This window comes from Oncorhynchus tshawytscha, linkage group LG06 (assembly GCF_018296145.1).
Source record: "Oncorhynchus tshawytscha isolate Ot180627B linkage group LG06, Otsh_v2.0, whole genome shotgun sequence".
NCBI lineage: Eukaryota > Metazoa > Chordata > Actinopteri > Salmoniformes > Salmonidae > Oncorhynchus > Oncorhynchus tshawytscha.
The window spans coordinates 47,039,688-47,063,488 of NC_056434.1; the positions used below are offsets into that span (position 1 = coordinate 47,039,688).

Sequence of the window (23,801 nt, forward strand, 5' to 3'; positions counted from 1 at the left end):
TACAATGGAGGGAGGTAGGGGAATTGAGGCGTGAAAAAAAGTGCCCTTTCCATGCTCGTCTGATCATGTGCTTGACAGTTCTGTTCTGCAGTGCTTGTTGAACAAAAGTTAGAAAAGCATCATGGAACTCAACGACAGGCCAGCTCTGACAGTTATATGAACAGTGACCTGACAGATAGACACGCCTTGTCTTTGCTGACCGCCAAAACAAAAAAGCACCCTGACACACTCCAACCCTCCGATAAAAGAGAGAGAGAGAGGGGGGGGTCGGAGAAGGGAGTCAAAGGTTAGGATTTAAGGAGGCAGCCATGGGAGGAGACTGTCATGCCCCAGCACTCTCTGCGTGGCAACCCAGGAGCAGAGCATGCAGAGTGAACTCATTCTGTCCAGTCCAGCTCTCATCTCAGCCTTCTAAATTAGTTTAATTGCCAATTCATGAAAGGCAGAGAGCTGACAGCTTGCCTGTCAAATCCCAGACTGTAAACCAGAGCTCTTTTTCCGTCTCAGATCACAAATACACCTACAGGCAAAGTTTGGGATTATGCATAGAACAGGACCTGAGTGATAGCCCTGCTACTTCCCTTCACAGAGGATGGTCAGAGGGAAAGAAAACGAACGATAAACATGAAGCATAGACTGGATTGTATAAAAAAGGGGGACATTCATTAACTTCATTGTAAAATCCCCTAAACATGTAGGCTACAACACAACTGATCTTGCCTGCTCTGTGCAACTGGGTCCTGGACTTCCTGACGGGCCACCCCCCAGGTGGTGAGGGTAGATAACAACATCTCCACCCCGCTGATCCTCAACACTGGGGCCCCACAAGGGTACGTTCTCAGCCCTCTCCTGTACTCTCTGTTCACCCACGACTGCGTGGCCATGCACGCCTCCAATTCAATCATCAAGTTTGCAGACGACACTACAGTGGTAGGCTTGATTACCAACAACGACGAGATGACCTACAGGGAGGAGGTGAGGGCCCTCGGAGTGTGGTGTCAGGAAAATAACCTCACACTCCATGTCAACAAAATAAAGGAGATGATCGTGGACTTCAGGAAACAGCAGAGGGAGCAGCCCCCTATCCACATTGACGGGACAGAAGTGGAGAGGGTAGTAAGTTTTAAGTTCTTCGGCGTACACATCACGGACAAAATGAAATGGTCCACCCACACAGACAGCGTGGTGAAAAAGGCGCAGCAGCGCCTCATTAACCTCAGGAGGCTGAAGAAATTCGGCTTGTCACCAAAAACACTCACAAACATTTACAGATGCACAATCGAGAGCATCCTGTCGGGCTGTATCACTGCCTGGTATGGCAACTGCTCTGCCCACAACTGTAAGGCTCTCCAGAGGGTAGTGAGGTCTGCACAACGCATCACCGGGGGCAAACTACCTGCCCTCCAGGACACCTACACCACCCGATGTCACAGGAAGGCCAAAAAGATCATCAAGGACAACAACCACCTGAGCCACAGCCTGTTCACCCCGCTGTCATCCAGAAGGCAAGGTCAGTATAGGTGCACCAAAGCAGGGATCGAGAGACTGAAAAACAGCTTTTATCTCAAGGCCATCAGACTGTTAAACAGCCATCACTAACATTGAGTGGCTGCTGCCAACATACTGACTCATCTCTAGCCACTTTAATAATGAAAAAATGTATGTAATAAAGGTATCACTAGCCACTTTATATAATGTTTACGTACCCTACATTACTCATCTCATATGTATATACTGTACTTTATACCACCTACTGCATCTTGCCTATGCCGTTCGGCCATCACTCATTCATATATTTTTATGTACATATTCTTATTCATTCCTTTACACTTGTAAGGTAGTTGTTGTGAAATTGTTAGGTTAGATTACTTGTTAGATATTACTGTATGGTCGGAACTAGAACCACAAGCATTTTGCTACACTCGCATCAACATCTGCTAACCATGTGTATGTGACAAATAAAATTTGATTTGATATTACCAGGGCCCAGTTTTTCAAAAGTTATCTATCCGGATGAATTATTTCGGCTATCGGATAGGATTAAATGCATAGAAATACAATGAATAGAATGGGCGTACCCATTCAATTCAATGATTCGTCCATTCTATTGATTCTATTTATATGCGTTAACCCTATCTGCTAGACGGCATACAGATAGATAACTTTAAAAAAACTTGGCACAGGCCATCAGATTGTTGAACAGCCATCACTAGCCGGCTACCTGCCCGGTACTGTCCTGCACCTTAGATGCTTTCTTGCACACAAACTCCCAGACACACACAAGTTCATACACACCTCATACACATGCAGACTCCTGCATATGCCCATACTCACAACACACAAACATACTCACGCACACAGCCAACGCTGCTGTCCCATGTATACAGAGACATTAAACACTGGACACTTTCCATTTCTTTTATACTGTTTTTCATACTGTATTTATATACTGAATTCTCGGCATAGCTCATTCTAATAAACTCAGCAAAAAAAGAAATGTCCTGTCAGTGTCAACTGCATTTCTTTTCAGCAAACTCAACATGTGTAAATGAACATTAGATTCAACAACGGAGACATAAACTGAACAAGTTCCAAAGACATGTGACTAACAGAAATGGAATAATGTGTCCCTGAACAAAGGTGGGGTCAAAATCAAAAGTAACAGTCAGTATCTGGTGTGGCCACCAGCTGCATTAAGTACTGCAGTGCATCTCCTCCTCATGGACTGCACCAGATTTGCCATTTCTTGCTGTGAGATGTTACCCCACTCTTCCATCAAGGCACCTGCAAGTTCCCAGACATTTCTGGGGAGAATGGCCCTAGCCCTCACCCTCCGATCCAACAGGTCCCAAACGTGCTCAATGGGATTGAGAGCCGGGATATTCACTGGCCATGGCAGAACACTGACATTCCTGTCTTGCAGGAAATCACGCACAGAATGAGCACTATGGCTGGTGGCATTGTCATGCTGGAGGGTCATGTCAGGATGAGCCTGCAAGAAGGGTACCACATGAGGGAGGAGGATGTCTTCCCTGTAACGTACAGCATTGAGATTGCCTGCAATGACAATAAGCTCAGTCCGATGATGCTGTGACACACCGCCCAGACCATGACGGACCCTCCACCTCCAAATCGATACTGCTCCAGAGTATAGGCATCGTGTAACGCTCATTCCTTCGACGATAAACACAAATCCGACCATCACCCCTGGTGAGACAAAGCCGTGACTCGTCAGTGAAGAGCACTTTTTTGCCAGTCCTGTCTGGTCCAGTGACGGTGGGTTTGTGCCCATGTCTGGTGAGGACCTGCCTTACAACAGGCCTACAAGCCCTCAGTCCAGCCTCTCTCAACCTATTGCGGACAGTCTGAGCACTGATGGAGGGATTGTGCGTTCCTGGACGGATTGTGCATTCCTGGTGTAACTCGGGCAGTTGTTGTTGCCATCCTGTACCTTGCCCGCAGGTGTGATGTTCGGATGTACCGATCCTGTGCAGGTGTTGTTACTAGAGGTCGACCGATTATGATTTTTCAAAGCCAATACTGATTATTGGAGGACCAAAAAAAGCAGATACCGATTAATCAGCCTGTTTTTAAATATATATTTGTAATAATGACAATTGCAATAATACTGAATGAACACTTTTATTTTAACTTACTATAATACATAAATAAAAATAAATTTACTCAAATTAATAATGAAACTTTTAAACCAAATTGAACATAATGCAAAAACACAGTGTTGGAGAAGAAAGTAAAAGTGCAATACGTGCCATGTAAAAAAGCTAAAGTTTAAGTTCCTTGCTCAGAACATGAGAACATACGAAAGCTGGTGGTTCCTTTTAACATGAGTCTTTAATTTTCCCGGTTTAGAAGTTTTAGGTTGTAGTTATTATAGGAATTATAGGACTATTTCTCTCTATACCATTTTGTATTCCATATACATTTGACTATTGGATGTCCTTATAGGCACTATAGTATTGCCAGCCTAATCTCAGGAGTTGATAGGCTTAAAGTCATAAACAGCACTGTACTTCAAGCATTGCGAAGAGCTGCTGGCAAATGCAGGAAACTGCTGTTGAATGAATGCTTACGAGCCTGCTGCTGCCAACCACCGCTCAGTCAGTCTGCTCTATCAAATCATAGACTTAATTATAATATAATAAACACACAGAAATACGAGCCTTAGGACATAATATGGTCAGATCTGGAAACTATCATTTCGAAAACAAAACGTTTATTCTTTCAGTGAAAGTGGAACCGTTCCGTATTTTATCTAACGAGCGGCATCCATAAGTCTAAATATTGCTGTACATTGCACAACCTTCAATGTATTGTCATAATTATGGCAAATTATTTACGGTCTTTGTTAGGAAGAAATGGTCTTCACACAGTTCGCAATGAGCCAGGCAGCCCAAACTTCTGCATATACCCATACTTTGCTTGCACTAAACGCAAGAGAAGTGACACAATTTCCCTAGTTAATATTGCCTGATAACACAAATTTCTTTTAACTAAATATGCAGGTTTAAAAATATATAGTTGTGTATTGATTTTAAGAAAGGATTTGATGTTTATGGTGAGGTACATTGGTGCAACGACAGTGCTTTTTTTACGAATGCGCTTGCTAAATCATCACCGTTTGGCAAAGTAGGCTGTGATTCGATGATAAATTAACAGGCACCGCATTGATTATTTGCAACGCAGGACAAGTTAGTTAAACTAGTAATATCATCAACCATTTGTAGTTAAACTAGTGATTATGTTAGGATTGGTTGTTTTTTATAAGATAAGTTTAATGCTAGCTAGCTACTTACCTTGGCTCCTTGCTGCACTCGCTTAACAGGTGGTCAGCCTGCCACGCATTCTCCTTGTGGAGTACAATGTAATCAGCCATAATCGGTGTCCAAAAATTCAGATTACCGATTGCTATGAAAACTTGAAATCGACCCTAATTAATCAGCCATGCCGATTAATCGGTCGACCTCTAGTTGTTACACATGGTCTGCCACTGCGAGGACGATCAGCTGTCTGTCCTGTCTCCCTGTAGTGCTGTCTTAGGCGTCTCACAGTACGGACATTGCAATTTATTGCCCTGGCCACATCTGCAGTCCTCATGCCTCCTTGCAGCATGCCTAAGGCACGTTCACACAGATGAGCAGGGACCCTGGGCATCTTTCTTTTTTTCAGAGTAAGTAGAAAGGCCTCTTTAGTGTCCTAAGTTTTCACTGTGAACTGTGACCTTAATTGTCTACCGTCTGTAAGCTGTTAGTGTGTTAACGACCGTCCACAGGTGCATGCTCATTAATTGTTTATGGTTCATTGAACAAGCATGGGAAGTGTTTAAACCCTTTACAATGAAGATCTGTGAAGTTATTTGGATTTTTACAAATTATCTTTGAAAGACAGGGTCCTGAAAAAGGGACGTTTCTTTTTTTGCTGGGTTTATATCTATTATATCTACTGTACATTGCATTTTCTGTTACACTGTTTGTACACACCATGTATTTACATACTGGATTCTTGACATAGCTAATATATCTACTGCTGTACATACTGTATCATTTGCATAGCTTGCATTTGGATTACTGTTAGTGTTATTTGTATTCTTTCTGACATTTCTTGTTTGAATTTTTACTGCATTGTAAGGAGCTAGTAACTCAAGCATTTTGCTGCACCCGCTATAACATCTGCCAAACTGTGTATACGACCAATATACTTCTATTTAATTTTGCATTGCAGGTATCACGGTAAAGGCTAGCCCTGGATCATGACTCTCAGTTCCATTACATTACAAATAAGTCATTGTGCGATGTTGTCTTCTGTACAGGGGAGTTTTGTTAATCCCCGACACTCGGTCTGAACATTAACACGCATCACTTGTGGTACGGTTTTGGAAGCATAAAGACCTTATCTTTCATATCAGCGAGAAATAATAATAACACATTTTTAAAAAGTTAAATTGAAAAGTCATTGAAAATAAGAATTTGTTCTTAACTGACTTTCCTAGTTAAATAAAGGTAAAATAAAAAATAAAAATAAATAAAATTACCACCGAGTTCTTAAACTACCGCAAGCAATATGGTTCAATGTGACATTATAACAGTACAATCTACTTTTTAGTTTTATCAAATTACCGCCTACTTGGACCAAGAATTGGGATCATGTATACTGTGCAAATGCCTATACAAAAAAAAATGAGCAATGTACAATACAGCGAACTTCGCAAACGAGGCATTTGTTGTATGCACACCGGGGCCGCCATCTTTATTAACTTTCGCCTATTAGCTATCTAGCATGCTTCGACACCTGTGTGTAATGGAAGCCCCAGTAGGGTCGAGCTGTACCATCATCTCTCAGAGTAGTCATCCCTCAGGGTCTCTATGCTGCCACCTACTGATATGTCATCTCTCAGTGCAGTGCATCTCTCACGAAAATTGGGGGTGTCGATAGGTGAGAGCATTTAGAAAGGAACCATTATAAGTGGGGGTTTTGAAAGGCGCCTTTTAACACTAGAAGCGCTGGAATTCCATAACTACTAGCACTGCCATGACTTGATATTTCAATTATTATTATTCCAAATATTCAATAATACATTAATGTAAAAACTAAAATTATAAATTAAGGTAGCTAGTCCCGTGTAGCTCAGGTGATAGAGTATTTTGGAGGCGCATGGGCGCCAGCGTCGGGGAGTTCTTTTCCCACGAGGGACCAATAATGAAACAAGTATTCAAATGTATGCACTCACCACTGTACGTTTGTTAAATTACGTAAATGTAACGTTGGCTAGCATTTACAAGAAAAGTATTGTTACATACATACTACCTGTATGTAACATTTAAAGAAACAGCTTAGTCAGTGAATATACTTTTTTGTTTTTTCTACATAACTGAAATTCCTCACTGTCGTCTCTGCATACCATTACTAATGTCCGATAACCCAAACGACATATTGAGTGAAACGTGTCGAAACCCCCACTTCTCCATATAGTTCATTTGAAACGTTCACTCTTTTCGAAAATTCCACTTTTCCTGAGAGATGCGCTGCACTGAGAGATGACATAGCAGTAGGTGGCAGCATAGAGACCCTGAGGGATGACGACTGAGATGATGTCGCAGCAGCTGGAACCCTCTCGCCAGAAATGTGGCGTCACTGAAAAATACTCTCGGCTGCAACTAAAACAGTGTACAGTAATTGAATAGTTTGTATTTGTGAGATTATTTTGATGTGATATGAAAGTCTAGGACTTTATGTTTCTATAACCGCATCACAATTGAGAATCGATTCACGTTTAGATGGAGTATTTGGCTGTTTTGGTCCTTGGACCTTATTAAGGCTAACAGTAAACTCCATTTTGGGCTAGATTAAGGCTTGTCAACATGGTAATGAAAGGAGACAGTGTAAAAGACACAGTGCATAGGAACATTTACTGAAATAATGCCTATCAGCATTGCAAAGTAGCCTACTGCACCAAATACCTGTTAGATATTGACTCACAGTACATAATATTATGAAATGCTCAGTCTTCTGACTGTACTGCTCCTCTCCTGAAACTACGTATCCCATGATTCTTTTGAAACACATGCGCACATGGGAACAGGAAGACAATTGTTTGTTAGCAACAGTCAGTCGCTGAGGAGTGAAGTGTTTATGTGAAACGGTAACAAATGTGTAGGAAATGAATAGTTAATGGTAAACATTATGCATGCATGCTTTACTATTGGATATACACTTTTAAACTGGACGATAGCTAACTTGTTAGCTTGCTTATCCACTCTAAAACTAACGTTAGCTAGTTCATTGAGACTTTGCTTCAGACGAGCCGCTTGTTTTTGTACGTACGTAGCCAAACGAACCTAGCTAGCCTATTTGTGAGCTATTTTAACCTAGAAAGAAACATTTAGCTAAGCTAGTAGAGCAGTAATAATATGTACGCCTATTCTAGACATTGATGGCAACTAGTTAGTACTGTTAGTTGCATGGTTTTCATCTGACCTTCCTAGCTAAAACAAGCCACAGGAGGCTGTGTCCTGTTAGTCTTTCATTGATGGATAGCTGTGATGTCTCAACCTTTTGTTTCCAGATTGAACCATGTCAACGTTTGCTGACGAGACTGCAGCAGATGTGCCGGTTAAAGACATCACCCTAAACCTCACTAAGGTTGGAGTGGGATTATCAGGTTATTAATGCCATTACTTGACTTTAGTTTACTTTACTCTAACCTATGGACCTTAACAATTGGGTCTAAACTGGTGGTAACTTCCTGGCTCTGTTTGCAGAGATGCTGGTAGCCCAGAATGCCCGGGCGAGGCAGGCGATCTTGCGGGTGAGCAGGGAGGAGCTGGAGGACAGGTTCCTACGGCTCCATGAGGAAAACCTGCTCCTCAAACAACACACACACAAACAGGAGGACAAAATCAAGAGGTGGGAACTGCACCTGGATGTATGCACACACACGCAACACACACACACATTTAGCTAAGGTTTCAACCTCAATGCATACCCCTACAGTATCAACCCTTAGAGTTCAACAACTCTTCATGTGGATTTCTGACCCTTGCCTCTGCTCCCATTCTATTGAACTTCAAACTTCTCTTGGCTTTTCACAGGATGGCCACCAAGCTGGTGCGCTTGGTGAAGGACCGTCGGCGTGTGGAACAAGTGGCTGCAGGTGGGGTGCGACCAGGGAGCCGGGACGTGGAGCTGGAGGAGATGATGGAAGAGCTGCAGGAGAAGGTGGACCACTTTGGAAATAAGTGGATGCGTCCGAAATTGCACCATCATTCCCTATATAGTGCACTAGGGCTCTGGTCAAAAGGGCTCTGGTCAAAAGTAGTGTAGGGAATAGGGTGCCATTTGGGACATAACCAGTGTTTTCATGAATGTTTTTGTGTGTTATCCTCTAGGATTTCAAATGCGCATCTTGTCGATGTACGTTTTGTTTATTTGCAACCCAAAATTGAGTGTAATTCAATTCTAGGTCCAGGAGCTGCAGATGCAGAATGAGGGCCTGAAGCAGCGCCTGTTGGCCGCCAAACAGCAGCTACAGACGCAAAGCAAACGGCCCACCCCCTATGGCCATGTCCAATCACGAGTCAATACAGGCCTGCGGAGGCTGAGGGAGGACACGTTCAGCCTGGCTCAGCTACCCCCTGCTGCCCCCAGAGGTGACCTTTGACATTTTACTCTTATACTCTGACACTGAATCCCAAAAGAACTCCTAGTCTTTACTCCCTAGGCATAGATTGGATAGGAAAGCAATATGGCTTTAGCCTCATGTTTGAATTTTGGTGGGAGTTTTCTGTTAGCCTTAACTTTTGTGTCTGTTTGTGTCTCCCAGGCCCTAGAAGTGTGGAGGTGGAGATGAGTGGCAGGGCCCCTCAGGGTCTGCTGCCCAGATACGGACACAGTTTGCTGGACGACGCCAGAGCTGAGATCCGCAACCTGTATGTAATGTTTTTATCAGCTAGCTAGACTGTGAGGGACTGTACCTTTTGCACCATATTAGCAACATCCCCTCCATGATTGCAATGCTCTCTCTCTTATTCTCTTTCTCTCTCTATCCTCCCTCTCTATCTGTCTCTCTTTCACTCAGTCTTTTTCTGTCTCTCCAGTTTTCTGTCTCCCCATCTCTATCTCTCTCTCCCCTTCCCTCTCGTTTGTCTTTTTTAAAATTCATTTTATTCATATATTTGAATACATCTACTTAAGTGATAATGCCCAAGAAGCCGGTGTTTGGAAGATATATTGGCACAGGTACTGTTAGGGTTGAAACGAAGTCTAGAGCCGGCAAACCATACCAATATATCCTAAAAACTGGCTTCGAGGGCATTTTCACTTTTACCAACATATTGAAATAATTATTGACATTTTCGTAAAAAATGTTATTTTGATGAATTTATTAATGCTATTTCATCCTTCCACAAGATATAGTCCCAACACAAATCTAGGGTTGATACCCAAGCTGGCTGGTTGTTCGTTCTATTGGTTTGGTTGCGAGACCGTCGTTCAGTCTTCTTGATCTGTATCTATGGACGCGACCCAGTCGTTCGTTATAAATGTTCCATTGCCATACTGGCTGGCAACATTCTTATCCCTTGCTTGCTAGCTAGCCAACTACTGCTAACTTACAGTCACATCAAAAAGTCCAGCCAAATAACAACAGTAGCTGCATTTGCATTTGTTTAAGCTGTTTTCTAGTGACCTTTATTTGGACGCATCCATAACAATGAGCTAATGAGGCATGATTTCACCTGGCATAGAAAATGTCAGGACACTGTTGTTCAGAGGAGCTAGCCAACAGCACAGCTAACACAATCACTTCAAACTGAAGGTGGAAAGACTGCAAACTAGCTGCACTTCATTTCGTTGGACCTTTTTTCAATTTACATTTCTTTGAATATATCCATAAAAATTATGCCAGCTGATTCACGAGTTCGAATGGCTGAGAAACACTGCCTGTCGGTCTCGTCCCGACTCTCGACACGTTCATTACTATGGGACACACGGAGGTCAAATTTGAATATTGAAACAATGTTGCAAATGACATGAGAGACAGACAGCAAGGTTTATAGAAATCTCCACTGTTGAAAACTACATTTTAGTCTCAAGGAAATGTGAGATAATGTCTAGATGCTTTTTATAGTGGAGATCAAGTTTATAAATTGTTTAGCTGAGTTAATGAGACATTGGATTGCGCAGTCAGATGGAACAAAGTAAATAGGCATTTTAACATCATATGTTTAGCCGGTGGTAACTTGTGGAATAGACACAGGCTGGAATGTGGTTTTAACCAATCAGCATTCAGGAATAGACCCACCCGTTGTATAAATTATAATAGAGCCCCACAGTGGTGTCATAAAACCTAGTGGTCAAACAGGATAATGGTTCCAATTGTTTTTCCAACATTTGATAAAAGTCACCTTGTCCTAGAGAGACGTACATGGTTATCAGGGTAAGCCCTTATTTGAAGTGTTTCTAAAATCCACTATGGGAAAAATCTATGGTGGAAAAACGATTGGAACCATTTCCTGTTTGACCGCTAGGTTTTATGGGTATTTTGACTCATGCTGTGGATCGCCTACAATTTTACACCAATTTTCTTCATTTTTGGCTCTTATATCCTTCTGGCCACTTTTTATATTCTGTTTTGTATTACTTACCCATAATGCTCATTGAATTGACATTCCAAATGACCATTAAATAAAGCTCTGATTGATTAGTTCTACCATGATTCATTGTGTTGGCCAAAAAAACATAAGCAAAAAAACAAAAACATCAATACTGCTATTTTACTTTTCAAAATCCAAACCGTCTAATTATTGCATCATCATTTATCCCATGATGACGTCACTCCACCCCCCTCCAGCCCTATAAAAGGGGCCCCCGGCCCATCTAAAAGTCATTCATAGTCTTATCTATCAATCACAAAGCCCAGAAGAAGCAGATTAGCCACCCTGTCCGCAGGCAACACCGCACCAGGGTGTCCCGGCGTCGAAGGAGAGGAGGCTGCAAGCGATAGACAGGCTAGGTAACCTACCTGACTGAACCTCCCCCTCCCGTTTCTCCCTCCCGACAGACCCCTGGTAGTGTAGAAATGTTAGTCTGCTTAAGTTAAAGAGGGCTTTCAACTACACTGAACAAAAATATAAAGGCAACATGTAAAGTGTTGGTCCCATGTTTATGTGCTGAAATAAAAGATTCCAGACATTTTCCATATGCACAAAAAGCTTATTTCTCTCATTTTGTGCACAAATTTGTTTACTTTCCTGTTAGTGAGCATTTCTCCTTTGCCAAGATAATCCATCTACCTGACAGATGTGGCATATCAATAAGCTGATTAAACAGCATGAGCATTACACTGGTGCACCTGGTACTGGGGACAATAAAAGGCCACTCAATGTGCAGTTTTGTCACACAACACAATACCACAGATGTCTCAAGTTTTGTGGGAGCATGCAATTGGCATGATGAATGCAGGAATGTCCAGCAGAGCTGTTGTCAAAGAATATAATGTTCATTTCTCTACCATAAGGCACCTCTATTGTCGTTTTAAAGAATTTGTCAGTACGTCCAGCCGGCCTCACAACCGCAGACCATGTGTAACCACACCAGCCCAGGACCTCCACATCTGGATTTTTCACCTGCCGGATGATCTGAGACAAGCCACGCGGACAGTTGATGAATCTGTGGGTTTGCACAACCAAAGAATTTCTGCACAAGCTGCCAGAAACCGTCTCAAGGAAGCTCATCCGTTTGCTCGTCGTCCTCACTAGGATCTTGACCTGACTGCAGTGAAGTGAATGCTGTCCCACTTCATGTGACTAACAGAAATGGAATCATGTGTCCCTGAACAAAGGAGGGGTCAAAATCAAAAGTAACAGTCAGTAGTATCTGGTGTTGCCACCAGCTGCATTAAGTAGTGCAGTGCTTCTCCTCATGGACTGCACCAGATTTGCCCGTTCTTGCTGTGAGATGTTACCCCACTCTTCCACCAAGGCACCTGCAAGTTCCCGGGCATTTCTGGGGGGAATGGCCCTAGCCCTCACCCTCCGATCCAACAGACGTGCTCAATGGGATTGAGATCCGTGCTCTTCGCTGGCCATGGCCGAACACTGACATTCCTGTCTTGCAGGAAATCATGCACAGAACGAGCAGTATGGCTGGTTGCATTGTCATGTCAGGATGAGCCTGCAGGAAGAGTACCACATGAGGGAGGAGGATGTCTTCCCTATAACGCACAGCGTTGAGTTTTCCTGCAATGACAACAAACTCAGTCCGATGATGCTGTGACACGCCGCCCCAGACCATGATGGACCCTCCACCTCCAAATCGATACTGCTCCAGAGTACAAGCCTCGGTGTAACGCTCATTCTTTCGACGATAAACGCGGATCCTACCAGCCCTGGTGAGACAAAACCACGACTTGTCAGTGAAGAGCACTTTTTGCCAGTCCTGTCTGGCCCAGCGATGGTGGGTTTGTGCCCATAGGTGACATTGTTGCCGGTGATGTTAGGTGAGGGCCTGCCTTACAACAGGCCTACAAGCCCTCAGTCCAGCCTCTCTCAGCCTATTGTGGACTGTCTGAGCACTGATGGGGGGATTGTGCGTTCCTGGTGTAACTCGGGCAGTTGTTGCCATCCTGTACCTGTCCTGCAGTTGTGATGTTCAGATGTACCAATCCTGTGCAGGTGTTACACACAGTCTGCCACTGCGAGAACAATCGGCTGTCCGTCCTGTCTCCCTGTAGCGCTGTCTTAGGCGTCTCACAGTAATGACATTGCAATTTATTGCCCTGGCCACATCTGCAGTCCTCATGCCTCCTTGCAGCATGTCTAAGACACATTCACGCAGATGAGCAGGGACCCTGGGCATCTTTCTTTTGGTGTTTTTCAGAGTCAGTAGAAAGGCCTCTTTATGTCCTAAGTTTTCATAACTGTGACCTTAATTGCCTATCATCTGTAAGCTGTTAGTGTGTTAACAACTGTTCCACTGGTCCATGTTCATTGAACAAGCATGGGAAACCGTGTTTAAACCCTTTACAATGAAGATCTGTGAAGTTATTTGGATTTTTATGAATTATCTTTGAAAGACAGGGTCCTGAAAAAGGGAAGTTTCTTTTTTTTGCTGAGTTTAGAATATTATATATACACTGCTCAAAAAAATAAAGGGAACACTAAAATAACACATCCTAGATCTGAATGAATGAAATATTCTTATTAAATACTTTTTTCTTTACATAGTTGAATGTGCTGACAACAAAATCACACAAATTATCAATGGAAATCAAATTTATCAACCCATGGATGTCTGGATTTGGAGTCACACTCAAAATTAAAGTGAGAAAACCACACTACAGGCTGATCCAACTTTGATGTAATGTCCTTAAAACAAGTGAAATGAGGCTCAGTAGTGTGTGTGGCCTCCACGCCTGTATGACCTCCCTACAATGCCTGGGCATGCTCCTGGACAGTCTGTGGTGCAACGTGGCGTTGGTTGATGGAGCGAGACATGATGTCCCAGATGTGCTCAATTGGATTCAGGTCTGGGGAACGGGCGGGCCAGTCCATAGCATCAATGCCTTCTTCTTGCGGGAACTGCTGACACACTCCAGCCACATGAGGTCTAGCATTGTCTTGCATTAGGAGGAACCCAGGGCCAACCGCACCAGCATATGGTCTCACAAGGCGTCGGAAGATCTCATCTCGATACCTAATGGCAGTCAGGCTACCTCTGGCGAGTACATGGAGGGCTGTGCGGCCCCCCAAAGAAATGCCACCCCACACCATGACTGACCCACCACCAAATCGGTCATGCTGGAGGATGTTGCAGGCAGCAGAACGTTCTCCACAGCGTCTCCAGACTCTGTCACATGTGCTCAATGTGAACCTGCTTTCATCTGTGAAGAGCACAGGGCGCCAGTGGCAAATTTGCCAATCTTGGTGTTCTTTGGCAAATGCCAAACGTCCTGCACGGTGTTGGGCTGTAAACACAACCCCCACCTGTGGACGTCGGGCCCTCATACCACCCTCATGGAGTCTGTTTCTGACCGTTTGAGCAGACCCATGCACATTTGTGGCCTGCTGGAGGTCATTTTGCAGGGCTCTGGCAATGCTCCTCCTGCTCCTCCTTGCACAAAGGCGGAGGTAGCGGTCCTGCTGCTGGGTTGTTGCCCTCCTACGGCCTCCTCCACGTATCCTGATGTACTGGCCTGTCTCCTGGTAGCGCCTCCATGCTCTGGACACTACGCTGACAGACACAGCAAACCTTCTTGCCACAGCTCGCATTGATGTGCCATCCTGGATGAGCTGCACTACCTGAGCCACTTGTGTGGGTTGTAGACTCCGTCTCATGCTACCACTAGAGTGAAAGCACCGCCAGCATTCAAAAGTGACCAAAACATCAGCCAGGAAGCATAGGAACTGAGAAGTGGTCTGTGGTCACCACCTGCAGAACCACTCCTTTATTGGGGGTGTCTTGCTAATTGCCTATAATTTCTACCTGTTGTCTATTCCATTTGCACAACAGCATGTGACATTTATTGTCAATCAGTGTTGCTTCCTAAGTGGACAGTTGTGTTGTTTAAGTGTTCCCTTTATTTTTTTGAGCAGTGTATATATTTTTTAAATCATGCACACACTTTCCACTGGGATGTTTTGTGTATGAAAATATGTATAATATATATATTGAAAATGAAATGCAGAAATATCACATTTTAAAACCCAAATATCACATTTACCTAAGTGTTTCGACCCTTCACTCAGTACTTTGTTGAAGCACCTTTGGCAGCGATTACAGCCTTAAGTCTTCTTGGGTATGACGCTACAAGATTGACACACCTGTATTTGGGGAGTTTCTCCCATTATTCTCTGCAGATCCTCTCAAGCTCTGTCAGGTTGGATGGGAAGTGTTGCTGCACAGCTAATGTCAGGTTTCTCCAGAGATGTTCGATTGGGTTCAAGTCCGGGCTCTGGCTGGGCAACTCAAGGACATGTCCCGAATCCACTTCTGCATTGTGCTTAGGGTCGTTGTCCTGTTGGAAGGTGAACCTTTGCCCCCAGTCTGAGGTCCCTGAGCGCTCTGGAGCAGGATTTCATCAAGGATCTCTCGGTACATTGCTCCGTTCATCTTTCCCTCGATCCTGACAAGTCTCCCAGTCCCTGCTGCTGAAAAACATCCCCACAGCATGATGCTGCCGCCACCATGCTTCAACATAGGGATGGTGCAAAGTTTCCTCCAGACATGAGGCTTGTCATTCATGCCAAATAGTTCAATCTTGGTTTCATCAGACTGGAGAATCGTGTTTCTCATGGTCTGAGAGTCCTTTAAGTACCGTTTGGCAAACTCCAAGCGGGCTATCGTGCCTTTTTCTAAGGAGTAGTTCCCATCTGGCCATTCTACCATAAAGGCCTGATTGGTGGAGTTCTGCAGAGATGGTTGTCCTTTTGGAATGTTCTCCCATCTCCACAGAGGAACTCAGGAGCTCTGTCAGACTATCGGGGTCTTGGTCACCTCCCTGACCAAGGCCCCCCCCGATTGCTCAGTCTAAGAAGAGTCTTGGTGGTTCCAAACTTCTTCCATTGAACAATGATTGAGGCAACTGTGTTCTTGGGGACCTTCAATGCTGAATAAATGTTTTGGTACCCTTCCCCAGATCTGTGCTTCGACACAATCGTGTCTCTGAGCTCTACGGACAATTCCTTCGACCTCATGGCTTGGTTTTTGCCCTGACATGCACTGTTAACTGTGGAACCTTATATAGACAGGTGTGCCTTTCCAAATGATTTCAGATCAATTTAATTGACCACAGGGGGACGTTTTTATTTATTTTTAATACATTTTCAAACATTTATATAAAATAATTTTATTTTTGTCACTATGGGGTATATTGTGTAGATTTTAGAATAAGGCTGTAAAGTAACAAAAATTTGGGGAAATGAACGGGTCTGAATACTTTAAGCTGGAAAATATGCACTGTAAGCTGGAAAATATGCACTGTAAGCTGGAAAATATGGAGAGTTGTACTTAGTAATGTGTTGTATTGGATTTGTCCTAAACATAGCAATTTGTATTCAGGACAAAGCGTTTATTGCTTTGCCACATTTTTTGTAGTATTGATTTTGTACCTGTTGCATTTTTTTTGAATATTTTTATTCTGTACAGGCTTCCTTCTTTTCTCTCTGTCAATTAAGTAAGTATTGTGGAGTACCTACTGTGTTGTTGATCCATCCTCAGTTTTCTCCTATAACAGCCATTCAACTCTAACTATTTTAAAGTCACCATTGGCCTCATCGTCAAATCCCAGAGTGGTTTCCTTCCTCTCCGACAACTGAGTTAGGAAGGACGGCTGTATCTTTGTAGTGATTGGGTGTATTGATATACCATCCAAAGTGTAATTTAATAAGTTCACCATGTTAAAGGGATATTCAAGACTGCTTTTTTATTTTTACCCATCTACCAGTAGGTGCCCTTCTTTGCGAGCCATTGGAAAAGTTCCCTGGTCTCTGTGGTTTAATCCGTGTTTGAAATTCACTGCTCGACTGAGGGACCTTACAATTATGTGTGTGTTACAGAGAAATCATTTGAAACACTATTGCACACAGAGGGAGTCCATGCAACTTTATTATGTGACTTGTTAAGCACATTTTTGCTCCTGAACTTATTTAGGCTTGCCATAACAGTGTTTGATTACTGATTAACTCAAGACATTTCAGCTTTTTATTTTTTAACTAATTTGGAAAAAATATTTTCACTTTGACATTATTGGGTATGCTAGTGACAAACAAATCTAAATTTCATCCATTTTAAATTCAGGCTTTATCACAACAAAAATGTGGAAACAGTAAAGGTGTGTGAATATTTTCTGTGGCACTGTGTATATAGATAGGTTGTGTGTGTGTGTGTATAAACACTCAGTGGCAAGTTTATTAGGTACACCTATCTAGTACCGGGTCGGACCTCCCGTTGCCTCCAGAACAGCCTGAATTCTTTGGGACATGGACACTTTGCTCAGGTGGTATCACGGGACCTAACGTGTGCCAGGAGATGCTGTTCTCTTCACCACCGTTGTACTGTTCCGTCATTTGCCTGATTGTGACCCGCCTGTTAGTTTGCATGATTCTTGCCATTCTCCTTCGACCTCTCATCAACGAGCTGTTTTTGCCCACAGGACTGCCGCTGATTGGAATTTTTGTTGTTGCTGTTTGTCTTACCATTCTCGGTAAACCCTAGACACTGTCGTGCGTGAAAGGCCCAGGAGGCAGGTAATTGACAAAATAAAGGAAACTCCAACGTGGTGTCTTAATAGGGCGTTGGACCACCACGAGCCAGAACCGCGTCAATGCACCTTGGCATAGATTCTACAAGTGTCTGGAACTCTATTGGAGGAATGCGACACCATTTATCCATGAGAAATGTCATAATTTGGTGTTTTGTTATTGGTGGTGGAAACCGTTGTCTCAGGCGCGGCTCCAGCATCTCCCATAGGTGTTCAATTGGGTTGAGATCTGGTCACTTAGACGGCCATGGCATATCGTTTTCATCAAACCATTCAGTGACTACTTGTGGCCTGTGGATATGGTCATTGTCATCCTTTGGGTTCATAGCCTTGGTAGCCAAAATAATGGCCTGCCCAGCAATTTTATACATAACCCTGAGCATGATGGGATGTTAATTTCTTAAATTACTCAGGAACCACACCTGTGTGGAAGCACCTGCTTTCAATATAGCTTGTCATACCTTGTATCCCTTATTTATTCAATTGGATCCATTATTTTGGCAGGTACCTGTAAAATGTATTTTTTACTTTTATTGTTGTCACTCTCACTTTGCTTTAGCAACAGTGGCCTTGTCATTGATTCTAATAAAACTAATCTGAATCTTTGTCTGTCAGTGAGAATGTGATTGAGACTCAACGGTCTCACATAGAGGAGATGGACAAAGCTGCAGAGCTGCTGAGGGACCAGCTGAGGAGGAAGGAGAGAAAATTTGAGGAGTCGCTCCTCCACCTGCGAGAGCAGCAGACCACTGGGCAGAGGTAACACACTATGCAGAAGTAGCTACTCTGCATCCTAACAACACACTCCTCAATCTACTGCATTGAGCACATAAGTTTAAACTTTTGATTGATTTTGTTTTTGGTGGAGATTCACATCCACAATAAGTGGTTGTGTTCACGTACCTGTATATTTCCAGTTGTTTTATCCAGCAACGGCATACACACACACACACACACACACTATATGGGAATAGTGCTCAAAACCATGCCTCTGTGTTGTGGTGTCTCCAGATCTACTATCAAGGACAACGTGGAGATGATCAGGTTGCAGAAGCAGCTTGTTGAGAAGGGCAACGCGTTCACTGTGCTCGAGGGCCGATTCCTACAACTCCAAGAGGTAAAATACAACTGCATGTTCCAGGGGACACTAGTTCATTAGCAATACTCTAGCAATGTCCAGTGTGGATTATTTGGGAAATGCATGTGGCATTAGTATTGCACCAGATTGAGGTTTTAAGAAAAACATTTGAGCTGATTTAGAAATAAATGGGATTCACACTATTTTTTTTTGGTCTCCACCGCACATTCTAATCTATAGTCGACATGGAAACTTCAAATATCTTGTTCTTTCAGTCACATACTATTCAAACCCAGTCACCATGGTAATGACCACAGTGTTGTGATTGCAGAGTCAGAGGACCCTGAAGGTCAGTCATGAAGCTGTGATGGCCAAGGTGGATGAGTTAATGGGCCAGCTGAAAGACGAGCGACTGAGGAGTCTGGGCCTGGAGAGCCAACTACAGGCCAACTCATTCTCACAGAGAAGGACAGAGGAGGTAACCTTCCGATACATTTGGGGCTGGTTTCCCAGACCCAGATTACGCCAAGTCCTCAACTAAAAAAAAGTACTTTCAATGGAGATTCTCCATTGAGCATGCTTTATAGTCCTGGACTAAGCTTAATCTGTCTGGGAAAATAGCCCTTATGGTTTAGTCATTTAGCAGGCACTCTTATCGAGAGCAATTTGATGAGATTGTTTCAATCTCATAACATTGTAGGGACACCCTCGGCTAAACTCTTGGTTAATAAACTATCCTCTTTTTTTAACGAAACACAGTTGCAGGAGCAAATCTTTGACCTGGAGAAGGAGAGAGTGTTGCTGAAGGATAACTGTGATAAACTGGTGAACAGGTGAGGGGTTGGACACCACATTTGTACGTTGCTTTGCGTGTTGAAATCCTACATGGAAAAACTCTTCTCTGTGGATGACATATGGCTTTGTGTTCCCAGTGCTTTCGATGTAAGCCAGGATCAGACATTTAGGATGCGGGAGCAGCAGCTGAAACTACAGATAGCCCAGCTAGAGTTGGCACTGAAGTCGGACCTGACGGACAAAAACGAGATTCTTGACAAGATCAAGGTTGAAAGAGGTAACTGTCGACCAGAACGTTTTGTGTACATTCAGAGACGTTTTTACATTGAAATGTTTTAATTGTGTTACTATTTTAGATATGAACGAAAAATTGAGCCAAGAAAAGGAAGACATTCAGCTTCGGTTCCTGGAACAAAAGCAGCAGTTAGATGAAATAAGGGATCGAATAAAGTTTTACACCAAGGTACAGGAGCCGGTTCTCACTCCATATAAAAATGAATGTTTTTTTTTATGTATATACCTCAACCAACATGGTTGTAGATGTGCGTTCATGTTTTTTCTCTTGCAGGAGAGTGAGGTCGATGTAGCAGAACTCAGTGAGGCACTGATGCTAATCAAGGTAATTGGTCATTTTACCTCAAATCAAATGTATTTAGAAAGCCCTTTTTACATCAGTAGATGTCACAAAGTACTTATCCAGAAACACAGCCTAAAGCCCCAAACAACAAGCAATGCAGATGGTAGTAGCACGGTGGCTAGGAAAATCTCCCTAGAAAGGAAGAAACCTAGAGGGGAACCAGGCTCTGAGGTGTGGCCAGTCCTCTTCTGGCTGTGTCGGGTGGCGATTAGAGTACATGGCCATTTAGGCCAGATCGGTCTCTTATCTCTACCTGAAATCATGCTCTAAGGCAGGGCTGCCCAACCCTCTTCCTGGAGATCTACTGTCCTGTAGGTTTTCAGTCAAACCCTAATTTAGCACATCTGATTCAGCTAGTTAAGGTTTTGTTGAGCAGCTAATTAGTGGAATCAGGTGTGTTAAATTAGGGTTGGACTGAAAACACACACTGAAAACCCTAGGTCTCCAGGAAGAGGGTTGGGCAGCCCAACTGTAAGGTCCACTTTGACCATATGCAGCATCACCATATGTTACCACTCCCATCCACAAGGGGGCACCGTGCATTACAGTTTGCACTGAAATGAACGCCTTTCCCGTTTGTCACTAGTTGCCACAAAGTAAAAATTGGCTATATTGTACAAATGTATGAAAACAAAAAATAGCTCTTTTGGTTTTAATTTAAGGTTAGCAGTGTGGTTAATGTTAGGGTTAGGTTTATAATCATTGTAAATTGTAGCAATAGGTGGGGTTTAGACAAAATTATGACTTTGTTGCTGTGGTAACTAGTGACAACCATTCTTCCCTCCCTCAGGTGCGTAAGTCCCAGAGGAGTGGTGAGCTGGGCTTCCTGGAGCAGGTGGAGGAGGAGGTGCGTAGCGACACGGAGCACTCCGTGAGGGAGCTGCAGGCCACGTACGCTGAGACCATCCAGGAGCTGGAGAAGACCAGGAACATGCTCATAGTCCAGCACAAGATCAACAAGGACTACCAGGTACGTGATTATACACAGCATGAATCACTTGGACTACGGTTCGGAAAATAACTAGATATTCCATAACATTTGCAACAAGGACAATTGAATGGTGTCTTACATTACACATACTTTTAGAAATGGTCTTTATTCGTAGTATTTCACTTGAGGTGACATACTTTTTTTTTTTTTATTAAAAAAGAAATTACACCGTATTCTTGTGTTTCAGGCGGAAGTTGAAGCGGTGACGCGTAAGATGGATGACTCCAAACTGCAGTACGAGCTAAAGTTGGAACGCCTTGCCCAGCTGCTGGACATGAGGGCTGCCAAGATCAAGAAACTAGAGGGTATGTATTTATTCTGTCACGATTATTGTGTGTTGTGGTGATTTTATTGTTATGTCTAGTTTTGTGGTGTTTGGTCGTGTCTGGTTTTGTTTTTATTGTCATTTTAACTGATTTTCTTGCTGTACTGTACTCTCTCCGTTCACCCCGCAGCCCAACTGAAAGACATTGCCTACGGCACCAAATCACACGTTTTCAAACCCGAGGTTACCGACGACGACGTAGCCGACGAGTTCGACGAGACCGTACACCTAGAGCGTGGAGAGAACCTTCTGGAAATCCACATCGGCATGGCGACCCTCTCCCCAGTCGCCCTGGAGACACTGAGCGACCGCGAGCCCTCCACCTTCTGCACCTACGCCTTCTACGATTTCGAGCTGCAGGCTACACCCGTAGTCAGGGGAGCCCGGCCGGCGTACGGCTTCACGTCGCAGTACGTGGTGAGGGTGGACGATCTATTCCTGCAGTACCTCCACACAGGTTCGGTGACGCTGGAGCTGCAGCTGGCCCGGGGCATGGACTTTACGACTGTGGCTGTGGGGCAGCTCAGGCTGTCGCAGCTCCTAGAGAACAACAGCAAAACCCATGGGATCGTACAGCTGGTTGGTGAGTGGAGGGGTTTTAATATGGACTTCTTTCTACCAGGGTATGCAACACAGATTCTCAGGTATCTACTGTATATCCAGTACCTACAGTACCTCTGCTCTCTCTTCTCTGTTCCTCAGGTGTGGCTGGCGAGGTGCAGTCATTTGGCTCTGTGGAGTACTGGGTGAGGCTGCGGGTGCCCATGGAGCAGGCCATTCGGCTGTACAAGGAGAGAGTGAAAGCCCTGGGCTACCTCAGCTCTGCTTTCAATGCGGAACAGCAGGTAGCTAGTGGATATTGTAACCAAACTAATCTTTCTTGGACAGACTACGTAAAAAATTGGACCATACATGCACTACATGGTCAAAAGTATGTGGACACCCCTTCAAATGACTAGACTAGGCTTTTTCAGCCACACCTGTTGCTGACAGGTGTATAAAATCGAGCACACCGCCATGCAATCTCCATAGACAAACATTGGCAGTAGAATGGCCTTACTGAAGAGCTCAGTGACTTTCAACATGGCACCGTTATAGGATGACTCCTTTCCAACAAGTCAGTTCGTCAAATTTCTACCCTGCTAGAGCTTCCCTGGTCAACTGTGAAGTGGAAACGTCTAGGTGCTATATCGGCTCAGCCGCGAAGTGGTAGGCCACACAAACTCACAGAACAGGACCACCGAGGGCTGAAGCGCTTAAAAATCGTCCATACTCGGTTGCAACACTCAACACTCCCGAGTTCCAAACTGCCTCTGGAACTAACGTCAGCACAAGATCTGTTCGTCGGTATAGCTTCATGAAATGGGTTTCCATGGCCGAGCAGCCGCACACAAGCCTAAGATCACCATGTGCAATGCCAAGCGTCGGCTGGAGTGGTGTAAAGCTCGCCACCATTGGACTCTTGAGCAGTGGAAACGTGTTCATTGGAGTGATGAGTCACGCTTCACCATCTGACAGTCCAACGGACTAATCTAGGTTTGGCGGATGCCAGGAGAACCCTACCTGTCCCAATGCATTGTGGCAACTGTAAAGTTTGGAGGAATAATGGTCTGTTTTTCATGGTTCTGGGCTAGGCCCCTTAGTTCCAGTGAAGGGAAATCTTTGCTACGGCATAGAACGACATTCTAGATGATCATGTCCTTTCCTGTTTCAGCATGACAATGCCCCTGTGGACAAAGAAAGGTCTATACAGAAATGGTTTGTCAAGATTGGTGTAGAATGGCCTGGAACTTGACTGGCCTGCACAGAGCCTTGACCTCAACCCCATCGAGCCAGGCCTAATCGCTCAACATCAGTGCCCGACCTCACTAATGCTCTTGTGAAAGAATGGAAGCAAGTCCCCGCAGCAATGTTCCAACATCTAGTGGAAAGCCTTCGCAGAAGATTGGAGGCTGTTATAACAGGAAAAGGGGGACCAACTTAATATTAATGCCCATGATTTTAGAATAAGATATTCGACGAGTAGGTGTCTACATACTTTTGCATCGCATAACGAGCAGCAGTATTTGAACCCAGAACTTTATCTGACCAAATTCTATGAGATATTAGTTCCGGGTAAACAAGATTCATAACCATACCACAACACAGAACTAGAAAAATGTAATGTCTATCCTATTTTGGTGGTTCATTGTTGGTGCTTCA

At 43.9% G+C, this 23,801-nt stretch overlaps 1 protein-coding gene across 6 annotated transcripts in view; it reads left to right on the forward strand.

Annotated features, from left to right (window-relative positions):
- Window positions 1-1,491: 1,491 nt before the first annotated feature.
- Window positions 1,492-23,801, forward strand: part of LOC112252633 (protein fantom) — a 32,511-nt gene continuing 10,201 nt past the window's right edge. For 2 of the 6 annotated variants that reach the window (XM_024424059.2, XM_024424058.2), the window contains exons 1-17: window positions 7,517-7,657; window positions 8,081-8,176; window positions 8,277-8,421; window positions 8,607-8,733; window positions 8,978-9,164; window positions 9,338-9,443; window positions 18,389-18,532; window positions 18,785-18,890; window positions 19,183-19,329; window positions 19,611-19,684; window positions 19,784-19,923; window positions 20,003-20,109; window positions 20,215-20,265; window positions 21,074-21,253; window positions 21,462-21,579; window positions 21,730-22,182; window positions 22,302-22,444. In XM_024424059.2, the coding sequence (XP_024279827.1) occupies window positions 8,089-8,176; window positions 8,277-8,421; window positions 8,607-8,733; window positions 8,978-9,164; window positions 9,338-9,443; window positions 18,389-18,532; window positions 18,785-18,890; window positions 19,183-19,329; window positions 19,611-19,684; window positions 19,784-19,923; window positions 20,003-20,109; window positions 20,215-20,265; window positions 21,074-21,253; window positions 21,462-21,579; window positions 21,730-22,182; window positions 22,302-22,444 (2,316 nt within the window). In that variant the 5' untranslated portion in view covers window positions 7,517-7,657; window positions 8,081-8,088. Of the gene's footprint in view, window positions 1,511-7,031; window positions 7,183-7,516; window positions 7,690-8,080; window positions 8,177-8,276; window positions 8,422-8,606; window positions 8,734-8,977; window positions 9,165-9,337; window positions 9,444-18,388; window positions 18,533-18,784; window positions 18,891-19,182; window positions 19,330-19,610; window positions 19,685-19,783; window positions 19,924-20,002; window positions 20,110-20,214; window positions 20,266-21,073; window positions 21,254-21,461; window positions 21,580-21,729; window positions 22,183-22,301; window positions 22,445-23,801 lie in introns of those variants that run through there. The other 4 variants (XM_042323327.1, XM_024424057.2, XM_024424055.2 and 1 more) reach the window with 4 other exon arrangements.